At 36.5% G+C, this 12,270-nt stretch overlaps 3 protein-coding genes across 3 annotated transcripts; 1 reads left to right on the top strand and 2 right to left on the bottom strand.

Annotated features, from left to right (window-relative positions):
- Positions 1-6: 6 nt before the first annotated feature.
- Positions 7-679, bottom strand: RO3G_11252 (uncharacterized protein; the record flags this gene model as incomplete). The annotated part of the gene is made up of 2 exons (XM_067665836.1): positions 7-17; positions 139-679. 2 exons carry the CDS (start codon positions 677-679, stop codon positions 7-9), a joined length of 552 nt encoding a protein of 183 aa, XP_067521937.1.
- Positions 680-5,839: 5,160 nt separating this feature from the next.
- Positions 5,840-7,991, top strand: RO3G_11253 (uncharacterized protein; the record flags this gene model as incomplete). Its single annotated transcript, XM_067665837.1, has 7 exons — positions 5,840-5,927; positions 5,976-6,129; positions 6,212-6,334; positions 6,381-6,940; positions 6,994-7,314; positions 7,369-7,758; positions 7,912-7,991. 7 exons carry the CDS (start codon positions 5,840-5,842, stop codon positions 7,989-7,991), a joined length of 1,716 nt encoding a protein of 571 aa, XP_067521938.1.
- A 340-nt stretch (positions 7,992-8,331) lies between these two features.
- Positions 8,332-9,038, bottom strand: RO3G_11254 (uncharacterized protein; the record flags this gene model as incomplete). The annotated part of the gene is made up of 2 exons (XM_067665838.1): positions 8,332-8,339; positions 8,432-9,038. The coding sequence occupies 2 exons, from the start codon at positions 9,036-9,038 to the stop codon at positions 8,332-8,334; spliced, it is 615 nt and encodes a 204-aa protein (XP_067521939.1).
- Between the last annotated feature and the right edge of the window lie 3,232 nt (positions 9,039-12,270).

Raw genomic sequence — 12,270 nt, forward strand, 5'->3', positions numbered from 1 at the left:
CTGCTTCTAAATCATTTCTTTTACAAAATATGCCACGATGATGATCTGTTGTAAAATAGCGTTGGCCATTCATACTTCCATCGCAATTACCCACTAAAAGAGGATGAGAAAACATCCAACTCAATCCATAAAACTTACCACGATGATCTAATTCGATGCCAATCCATTCCCCTTTACCGAACTCAACCCCACCAATGTATTTCACATAGCCAAATGTCGGCAAGGGTCGAAGTTTGAGTCTCACACGAGCGTCTAATGTCACATAAGCCTCTACTTGTTCTCCAAACAGACTTTTCCAACTCGGTCTCTTTCTCGATCGTCTCTCGTTCTCTACCAATCCTTCCTCGGCTAAGGATCGATCGGGTCTCGTCTTTGGATGACTCAAACGGGGCGGTATCGGAGGAAGATCAAACTTGATCGTCGTCGTCCGCACCGTCGTCTTTTCCTTTTCTACCAAAGCGTCCATCCTAGCCTGGGTTTCCATCGAAAGTAACAAGTTGAGATCATGGCTGTCCACAACCGATCGTGGCTTCAAGGCCATCTTTTTTTCCACCGGTTGCTTTTCCATATCGTATCGTTCTCTACTGACTTCCTTTTCTTTCACTTCATATGTCTCCTTTTCGACTACGTTATTCTTTAGTCCAAGTCGTCTTGATATCCATTTTGCTTTTCGAAACATGTAAAAAAAATAAAAATATAAAAAAAAACCTTTTTTATAGGTTTGACCGACCTTCGGATTTCCAAATCAATCAAGGAAAACGTTTCCATCGTTTGGTACCACCTTTTTATTCCGTTTGCAAATGGACCGCAGCAGTTCCACCATTGACACTGATCTTTCTGTCCATTCCTTTTTGAAAACATGTCATCCAAATATAGAATATGACTTTTTAACAAACCACAATTTTCCCCAAAAAAAAAAAAAAAAAAAGGGAGGATGGAAAGTGTGGTAAGAATGTGATTTTTATTGTTTCAATGTTACACACTATCAAATAGTAAAAGAAAAACGCGCTTATAATCTATTCTAATTGAAAAACTGGTTTTTATTCAATACACAATAAATCGGATGTTCTTGTTTTGATCGTTTGCCAAGTAGGTGGATGCTTGTCCCAAAGACGATGAGGAGATCTTGTGATCCAGTTGTATACAGTTGCATATTGGCTGTCTATTTAAAACGGTCCCTTGACACATGCGCTGTTTGATTTCTAAGGTGATGTTACCCGGATAAAGTGACAAGCTTCTATGGCTGTGCACGCGTTACCTGAAATGAATCAAACCACTTTTAACTACAACCCTCACTCTCTCTCTCTTTTTTTTCCTTTTATCCTTTTTTTTTTTCATTTATAAACGGTCTGATCCGGCGAAAGGAAAAAACCGAATTCCTTTTCTTTTCATTGGCTACTTTCTTAGCATCCTCCCTCCCCTCTGTTTCACATACGCCACTTGTATCCATCCTACGCCTCAATCAGAAAGGTATACTTTTTTTTCTCTAGTTGAATACATCGATGTACTTGAATCAAAGGGAGAGGGCGGGGAGGAGATTTGTCATAAAAAAGTATCTTTCGAGTCCTAAAAAATGCTTTTTTCAGTGACAGATTTGGCTGATAAAACGAGGTTAGACTCCATGTCCATTTTTGGTAAACAAATCACATATGGTTGCTGAAAAAAAGAAAGCCCGTACTGTATTTTAGCCACTTCCTCCACCTCAAGTACCGGTTCCTTTCTCAAAATAGTATCACAAGCATACCAAGCCTCATCTTGTGATGATTGGAGATGTTCAAGGATCATAAAAAGGTATCTTCTACAAAAGATCTGCTTGGCTGTCTCTTGTGCATCAAACACGTCAAACGGTCGTGATACTTTCTATACATGACAAAGTCCCTTTTTTTTTTTTACAAATCATTTTTGAAAATTATCAAGTCAGATCTACTGAGAAAGAAAGCATATTAGTCTTTTGTATCATAATTGCCAGTGAATGACAGTCTTTGCTTAATTCTTGACCTGTCAAGATACTTCTTCATTAAGAATACAATCTTTTTGCTGCCTTTTTGAGCCATCAATATGATGAATGTTTATGCTCTAAATAAACATAAAGCATTCATCTTTTGTCGGTATCAAACGTTATTATTACACTTGAGATGAAAAAAAAAAAAAAAAAAAAAAAAAAGGAATACTGTCGATTGTTTATTACAAGGATATATACATGAAGAGCTTCCATTCTTTCTTCTTTACACTACACCCCTCATCTTTTTTAGTCCTTATAGCCAATTAACATTTTCTTTCTGTTTATGGACTTTGACAAAAGGTATATCATTTTTACCCTTTTAAGTCATAGATGATCTTTTTATCTTTGAATGATGATATACGTACTTTGTCTAGAAACCCAAGCTTATACGAGATACATATTTCATTTAGCCTATGTTGATACTTCATATATAGAGTAAAGTAATAGTAATAATAATAAAAAAGCATTCATAGATACATTTCTAAATCAGTGACTACGACATTTTATAAATCCATTTAGTCTTGACTTTCTATCAGCAAAAGCAAAGGATGGTACCATCCAAAGATGTCCAAACGCATAAGGTAGCTCAAATTGACGTCGCCATACAAATGTTTATCATCATTCATCACACAATCTGAATTAGTAGTCTGTATCCAAAACCTTTTATCATGTTGCTCATGGGTGAATAGCGCAAAATACTTTTTTTTTCTTTTTTTTATATCGTTTCTCCTTTTGCACGAAATGAAAGAAAAGTATCCTACAAGTCATTCATAAAGAGTATTCTATCCCTTTTTATGGACAATGTAATTCAAGAAGAGAAGAAGAAAGAACAAAATAGGTATGTGTTATATGTAAAAGAAGGCTTCATGGGCTTTATTTTATTAACTTGTATTTTCTTCTAGTAGCATGTCAAGGGCATTAATGAACCTTGGAAGAAGAGTAAAAGTATTGCCAAAAAGAGGGAATGCCAGAAAATAATGTCTTAGCGTTAAAGATTAGCAATAGCAGAATTAGCAGTGTCAAAAGCGTATTGCGCCGATGTAGCTACAAGACCCGGTGGATCAAAACTCTGTCTTTTTTCTAATCCAATAGAGCCAAGAGGAAGTGAAGACACGATCATAAAGACAGATGATACACCAAAGAAGATGAGAGATAAACGTATGTTTGTATGTAGACTAGACTATTGCTTGATAATGAGTTGATTGAGGGAAAAGAGAGTGCTTCTTTTATATGTGTTGAGGTAAGGAATTTGAACGGTTGCAATCTATGCATGTAGACAGTCGCTTGTGGTTGCAAATCTTTTTGGTTTTTTGAAAATATAAACCTAGAAAGAGGATGCATAGAAATGTTTCCCTTAAAGGTCTCGAAAGGGAAGTGCAAAATTCCAGGTTTTCTTAATACAGTTTAATATAAAAAAAATATAAAAAAGGGCCCAAACCAAACAAAAACAGAAAACAAAAATGTAGAATTCGATAAGAGTGATAAAGTATATTCTTTATTTAATATGATTGTATCTAGTATTTATATCCTTTTTCTTTATAAAGATTCAGTGGCCTCCTTTTCAATATGTTTTAATGAGTTATGACTATAGATCTAGGATAAATAAAGCTTAGTATCAAACTTGTTCCTCATCATGCAAATGAACTGTTTAGATCCATTTCTTTATCTATGTGCTATTACATCAAAACATGTACTAAAGTAACTTGCATTGAGTTAAAGGAACAGAGTTGGTTATGAACTAAATAAGGGAGGGGAGAAGGGGAGTCTTTATAAAGCATTCATTAGTCTGATTTGGTTGTTTGAGTGTAAGTCATGTTTAAAGTAATTGGGAGCATGACAGAGCTATTAGGAATGGTATCCTAACACCATTGTTCTCTTTCATGATTATTATATGCTATGCAGGGACAGGAATTGTTACTTGAAAATAACCACCATCGATTGTATGTCTTTTTTAGACCAATCATAACTACGGTTTTATTAACGTATCCTACGACATGCATCATAAGGCGGGAGTACTACAATAAACAAAGGATTCGGTATCCAAATATTACTTTTGTAGGCTCCTCTTTCGAAATATGTATCGCTACATTAGTCCATAAGCTGACGATGCAGAGCTTGGTGGTATACTCGAGTTTATTTTGACTTGACCTTTTATAGATCCTATCTTATGAATTCATGGTGACACATGTCTTTTTATGCTCTTGAGCTTTGCTTTGAGACCCAACAGACTTTCTGACTGTTTCTGTTACAAGATCCTTGAATGTCACTTTTTGCTTTCATCAATGATTCTAGTGATAGAACTACTTATTGAAATGAGCTCTAAATTGGATGGTCTGAATGAATCCAAAGATACTAGGTTGAGGTAAAGAGTGAGCCTTACATTGTCAAGATGAGATTTGTCAAGGTTTCAAATGTAGTCTGATGTGCTTGCTTTGTTTGCTTCCACATTTTTTGATTCTGTAGATCATTTGGGAAAGCACTTTTTTGTTTTTTTTAATATCTACAAAAAGGAATGTTGAAAGGAGTTAGAGATACTTATTGCCTCTTTGTTTGCATGACTATTATAGTTTCTGTTGAACAAAAGAGATAAAGCAGGATCCCAATAACTGGAGTAAAGTAGTATCCCAATAACTGGAATAAAGTAGTATCCCAATAACTGGAATAAAGCCAAGTGTCTGTTCTCAGTGGAATGACATGGTTGGTCTAATCAAGAAAGAGATTCATGGAAAAGGTTTGGATAATAACAATAAGGGATGATGAAAGCAGCGACCAATAGATGATTAGGGCCTCAAAAGGGCAACACATGACACAATGAAGCTTTAGATAACATGACGGTGGTCTTGATGCCATTTGATTGGGTATTTACACAGGACATTAGAATGTCAGATAGCTTTACAGTCTGCTGAATAACAACAACAATAATAATAATAATAACAATAATAATAATAATATGTATTGAGAGATATAAACCATACAGGTTTATTATAAAATAAAGCCATTGACTACCTTGTTCTGATAGGGTCCTGTTGTCTTTTGTTACCATGTATGAATAGTTATGAATAGTTATGAACAGTCATGAGCAATTGTTTGTAAAAATAACGATACCTCAAACCATAAGGCTTATCTGTTCTTAAACATCCCAGTTGCTATACGTTTCTGTAAGAGATGCATCTGCCATGGCTTCTATCGTCCGACTTGTGACTCAGTCAACAGCAAATGTCATTCTATTGTCAACTTTTAAGTAGGAACGATAAAACTTGGTGCTTCGGCTTATATTTTTCCGACTCGTAACTCTACATAGAAGCATGTCAGGGGTACAACTGCCACTATTGCTACTAGCTTTTTCCCTTTCAGCATTGACACTGTATGGAATTCTTTTTTAAAATTGAAGCTTTCTCAATATTTGAATATAATTTTTCATTTACTGTCATAAATATCATTTTGAATTGATTACTTAAACAGTATAAACAGTCATTGTGTATTTGTGGTCTGAATTAAAATTACCAATAATACGATCAATTGCTTCAAATGACGTGTAACACAGATCAATTTGATTCCATTCTCAATACAAAGAACACATGGACAATGCATTCTTTTTTTACATAGAAAAGGTCTCTCCTCAATTGAGTTCTATTCTCAATGAATTCATCCTGTATGGTCGAATAAAATGATTTGTAGCAATTAGAAGCGCTTATCCCTCTTGTTCGTCATTTTCCTTTTTAGATTGATGACGCGTTTCTCTCTCCGCAGCTTCGGATTTTGCCAGAACTTTTTCCAGAAAAATAAAAGCAGAGACTTTAACCTTTTTTTTTCTTTTATTTTTTTTTCCACCCAAAAATGTCTGAACCCGTTAAACTTTATGTGTATGATCTTTCACAGGGTTTAGCCAAATCAATGTCACTTGCCCTGACAGGAAAACAAATTGGTAATTAAAACAAAGAAGCCCTTTTTGCTTTACTTAGTAGAATAATAGATGGTATTTGGCATACGTCTGTTGTTGTCTATGGTCAAGAAATCTATTATGGACAAGGTATCATGACAGTTTTACCAGGAACAACACAACATGGCTCACCTTTACAAATGATTGATATCGGAGAAACGTTTTTACCTCACGATGTGGTTATTGAGTATATAGATAGCCTGAGATCCGTTTATACGTAAGTTTATTCCATCCAAGACGATTGTCACTACTCACCTTTTTCATGATAGGGCCGAGAAATACCATCTGCTGGATTTCAATTGCAACACGTTTTCAAATGATCTCTGTCAATTTTTATGCGGTAAAGATATACCTGCCCACATCACTGGATTGCCCGCCGATTTCATCAACACGTAAGCAACTCAAATAACGCAAAAACACAAATTGACAAGTCATTAGGCCATTTGGACAATCGATTCTACCAATGATTGAAAACATGTTTGGACAATCTCAATTGAGGCCTAGTATTCCAGCAGAAGCAGCAGCAGCAGCAGTAGCACCTCACTCAGAAGCTGTTAACCGCATCTTACAAGGTGAGCAGCCCACGGCTGATGCCCTCAGTTTACTTCAAGGCATTTCTTCGGCTGCAATGTCAGCCGCACCTACCGAAAAGAACCCGATCCAGGAAGTCAAGAGTGCACGCATGATGGAAGAACTCGTCGCGAATTATCAAGCGGTCGTAGTCATGTTCACCTCGCCTACGTGTGGGCCATGTCAGATGATCAAGCCCAAGTTCAAGGAGCTCGTACAAGAAAAGAATAACCAACCGGCCGGAAAGATTCGCGTTTTGGCTGTCTTGTTGGACATGTCCACAGCTTTGGATGCTCAACACTACAACATCCGAGGCGTGCCCACATTTTATTTTTATTTGAATGGTAAAAAGTATTCAGAATTTTCGGGTGCGGATTATGCAGAGTTAAAGAGTCAATTGGACATGTTGTTGTTTGAAGCCTATCCTCGTAAGTGGATCACTCACTGGGCATTACTCCATTTACTAAATTCATATATATAGCTCATCCACACAGAAAGGTGCTTTTGAAAACAATTCACAATCAACCCAATGTACCCATTCTGTACAACACCAACCTTAATAAACTGGATGTTATTTATGATAAACTCTATGGATTTTTAAACTTGACAGAGCAAGAAAAGAAGACAATCGAGGATACAAAATTATATTTAAATAACAAAAGGACATTGGATGTTCTCTCTTGGAGTCAACTCGTCGACGTCTTGTTGGAAAAATTATCGTCCGATCAGTGGTTTCCTCTTTTAGATATTTTCAAATCTTTACTGCTTCACCAAGAAGTCTCTCAATTTTATACCAAGAACCGTACGTGTTTTTTTTCACTGACCATCAAAAAAGGAGGGCTAATTTTTTGAATAGCTTCACAATTGGGAAAGATTTTGGAATTAGCCACAAAGAATGAAGCGTCTTTGGGCAGAGCGACATGGATCATGATTTTACGTGTTGCCTGTAATCTGTTTTCGGATTCTACGCTTTCCACCACATATTTTACATCACATCTGGAAGGCGCTACTTATCGTACCATTCTCACCCAATTACTCATCACCAGTTTATTATCCCAAGACAGTCAGATCAGACAGGCAGCTGCCTCCTTGGCCTATAACTGTTCAACCAATGTTTCCATTGAACGATTGAAAAAGGAAGAGGGCACATGGACCGGTATGACAGAGCAAGAGGATGATGATTGGCAAGTGGAGTTATTGAGTGCTGTAGTGGATGCTTTAACAAAAGAAAAGGACGAAGAGATTTGTAAGTTTTCTTATAATAGGGATACGCTTTATTGACATGACTTTTATGTAGTACATCGTTTATTGGCTACGATTGGAAAATTATTATTCTTATTACCCGAGACATCTTCTATTAGTAATTTATTATCTGCATTAGACTTTTCAAACATTATAGACACAAAAAAGAAGGAAGGTGTAATTAAATCAAGTCAATTGATTGGATTATCGAGTGATATTTGCAAATTAATCGAATAAAGACTATTCATCCTCTTCATCTTCACTGTCCTCTTCTTCTTTAGACGCGCCCGTCCTTTTCAATAAAGCAAAGTAGAGTGGACCCCATCCTTCTGTTTTATCAGGCAGCATGATCCATCCATATTTCGTCTTTTCACCCACAGGCCATTTTTGCTTGACGGGCTCGACTGGGATCTTGCCCTTCTTGATCATTTTCTCAATCACCTTATCATTCTCTAGTGAACTAATCGAACACGTACCGTACAACACAAGCCCGCCCACACGCACCGAATGAACCGCGGCCTTGAGCAAGGCCAGTTGGCGTTTAGCGTTCATCTGGGTGCGCTTGGGTGTCCAAATTTCAAATTCCTTTTCATCATGCAGCACATGTCGTTCAGAGGAGCAGGGCGCGTCCAACAAGACCTTATCATACTGTTCTGGCTCGCCATAGTATTTCGTACCGTCCTTGCCGACCACTGTACTCAGTTCTGCTGCTATATTGGCGGGTATATAGGATTCAATCACCTGACGCAAACGTCTTCTTCGATCAGACGCAATCTCGTTTGACGTCAACTGTCCGTATTTGGCATCGAGACGCTGCAGGATCGAAAGGGTCTTACCACCCGGTGCGGCACAGATATCCAGCACATGATCCTCTGGCTGAATGTCCAGGGCTTCGGTAGCCAAGACTGATCCAGCATCCAAAATGTAGTAGTCCGTGACGCCGGCAGAGTCCTTGGAAGGTGCAGGGAATCGGCTGTGGCTCTTGCTTGCGTAACATGGAATACGCAAGAAATCGAGCATGGTCAAATCGGACAAGGTAGGTTCCAGCTTAGCCTTGAGTTCTTGAATGTTTGCATACTTGTTGATCATCATGCAGTGTCTCACTGGTTTCTGGAGTGCTTCCAACAAGACAGGCCAGCGTTCAGAACCCCATTCTTCTTCATAGTACTTGTTGAACGCGAGCATGACCGCATTGCGTTTTTCAATTTCGCGTTGCTGTGCTTTTTCCTTTTTTTTAGAGGTTGCTGGTTTTTTCTTTTCGGATTTTTTTGTCTTGTCTGTCATGAATCAACAAAAGTGGAAAGAAAAAAAAAAGTTTTCTTTGCTAAAAGTACAGTCACTGCCCGCATAAAAAATTTAAACTGTCTGCTGCATTTCGATGCTCCCCATATCACTGATGTGAAATAATAAAGCGATACTGCTGGTTATCTTTTAATTTCGGTTTTCACAAGAGGAAAGAGAGAGAAAAAAAATTGTCTTCTTTAGTACAAACATCCCCATTGATTCGCAAAATAGAATAGGGTCAAGAAGATGTATACACTATATGGATGTGCTCAGCCTATGAATATACTTTCCTTTATGAAATGGCGCTCGATTAACCCATACATATATATATTAATTGAGAATAAAAGTAAAGATAACATAAAGGAATATTTGGGCGATACAATGGAGTACTGACATGGATACAATCATGATCAAAAATAAAAACAGTCATTTTTCAGTGAGGTAACTGGTTTCGACAGCAAATTGACGTCCAAATTTCTGATCAATTTGTAAGTGTCGTTGCCGAAAGTCACCACAAACGAAACATATGCATCTTCATGAGCAAAATAACTATTTACTTTGCTAGTTTTCCATGAAATATTTTATCTTGTATTTTTGTTCTAAACCCTATAAACTCTTAAAAATTCCTGTAGCTGCTTATTTTACTACAGAGTAAACTGAAACTAAGCTTGTCTGTGAAAATGACACCTTTGCTGAATTACAATGTCGTTAGTACTTGAGCAACTTTACTCCAAAGTTGCTTTCTATTGTCTTTATTATTTTCTTTATATAGAAATTCTGATAGATAATTTTCTGTTCGTTTTTAACCACTCATTATAACTTCAGTACATTTGTAGCTGATATAGATATCACTTGCCTCTCCCATTTTTTGATAACCAAAAAAAAAGCACGATAGTAGCAGTGATAGTACTGTAGAAAAGTTGATAATGGGGTGACATTTGCTGTTGACTGAATCACAAGTCAGACGATAGAAGCCATGGCAGATGCATCTTTTACAGAAACGTATAGCAACTGGGATGTTTGAGAACAGATAAGCCTTATGGTTTGAGGTATCGTTATTTTTACAAACAATTGCTCATAACTATTCATAATTATTCATAACTATTCATACATGGTAACAAAAGACAACAGGACCCTATCAGAACAAGATAGTCGATGGCTTTATTTTATAATAAACCTGTATGGTTTATATCTCTCAATACATATTATTATTATTGTTATTGTTGTTGTTATTCAGCAGACTGTAAAGCTATCTGACATTCTAATGTCCTGTGTAAATACCCAATCAAATGACATCAAGACCACCGTCATGTTATCTAAAGCTTCATTGTGTCATGTGTTGCCCTTTTGAGGCCCTAGTCATCTATTGGTCGCTGCTTTCATCATCCCTTATTGTTATTATCCAAACCTTTTCCATGAATCTCTTTCTTGATTAGACCAACCATATCATTCCACTGAGAACAGACACTTGGCTTTATTCCAGTTATTGGGACACTGCTTTATTCCAGTTATTGGGATACTACTTTATCTCTTTTGTTCAACAGAAACTATAATCGTCATGCAAACAAAGAGGCAATAAGTATCTCTAGTTCCTTTCAACATTCTTTTTTGTAGATATTAAAAAAAAATAAAAAATAAAAAAGTGCTTTCCCAAATGATCTACAGAATTAAAAAATGTGGAAGCAAACAAAGCAAGCACATCAGACTACAGTTGAAACCTTGACAAATCTCATCTTGACAATGTAAGGCTCACTCTTTACCTCAACCTAGTGTCTTTGGATTCATTCAGACCATCCAATTTAGAGCTCATTTCAATAAGTAGTTCTATCACTAGAATCATTGATGAAAGCAAAAAGTGACATTCAAGGATCTTGTAACAGAAACAGTCAGAAAGTCTGTTGGGTCTCAAAGCAAAGCTCAAGAGCATAAAAAGACATGTGTCACCATGAATTCATAAGATAGGATCTATAAAAGGTCAAGTCAAAATAAACTCGAGTATACCACCAAGCTCTGCATCGTCAGCTTATGGACTAATGTAGCGATACATATTTCGAAAGAGGAGCCTACAAAAGTAATATTTGGATACCGAATCCTTTGTTTATTGTAGTACTCCCGCCTTATGATGCATGTCGTAGGATACGTTAATAAAACCGTAGTTATGATTGGTCTAAAAAAGACATACAATCGATGGTGGTTATTTTCAAGTAACAATTCCTGTCCCTGCATAGCATATAATAATCATGAAAGAGAACAATGGTGTTAGGATACCATTCCTAATAGCTCTGTCATGCTCCCAATTACTTTAAACATGACTTACACTCAAACAACCAAATCAGACTAATGAATGCTTTATAAAGACTCCCCTTCTCCCCTCCCTTATTTAGTTCATAACCAACTCTGTTCCTTTAACTCAATGCAAGTTACTTTAGTACATGTTTTGATGTAATAGCACATAGATAAAGAAATGGATCTAAACAGTTCATTTGCATGATGAGGAACAAGTTTGATACTAAGCTTTATTTATCCTAGATCTATAGTCATAACTCATTAAAACATATTGAAAAGGAGGCCACTGAATCTTTATAAAGAAAAAGGATATAAATACTAGATACAATCATATTAAATAAAGAATATACTTTATCACTCTTATCGAATTCTACATTTTTGTTTTCTGTTTTTGTTTGGTTTGGGCCCTTTTTTATATTTTTTTTATATTAAACTGTATTAAGAAAACCTGGAATTTTGCACTTCCCTTTCGAGACCTTTAAGGGAAACATTTCTATGCATCCTCTTTCTAGGTTTATATTTTCAAAAAACCAAAAAGATTTGCAACCACAAGCGACTGTCTACATGCATAGATTGCAACCGTTCAAATTCCTTACCTCAACACATATAAAAGAAGCACTCTCTTTTCCCTCAATCAACTCATTATCAAGCAATAGTCTAGTCTACATACAAACATACGTTTATCTCTCATCTTCTTTGGTGTATCATCTGTCTTTATGATCGTGTCTTCACTTCCTCTTGGCTCTATTGGATTAGAAAAAAGACAGAGTTTTGATCCACCGGGTCTTGTAGCTACATCGGCGCAATACGCTTTTGACACTGCTAATTCTGCTATTGCTAATCTTTAACGCTAAGACATTATTTTCTGGCATTCCCTCTTTTTGGCAATACTTTTACTCTTCTTCCAAGGTTCATTAATGCCCTTGACATGCTACTAGAAGAAAAT

The sequence above is a fragment of the Rhizopus delemar genome, genomic scaffold (genome assembly GCF_000149305.1).
Source record: "Rhizopus delemar RA 99-880 supercont3.9 genomic scaffold, whole genome shotgun sequence".
NCBI lineage: Eukaryota > Fungi > Mucoromycota > Mucoromycetes > Mucorales > Rhizopodaceae > Rhizopus > Rhizopus delemar.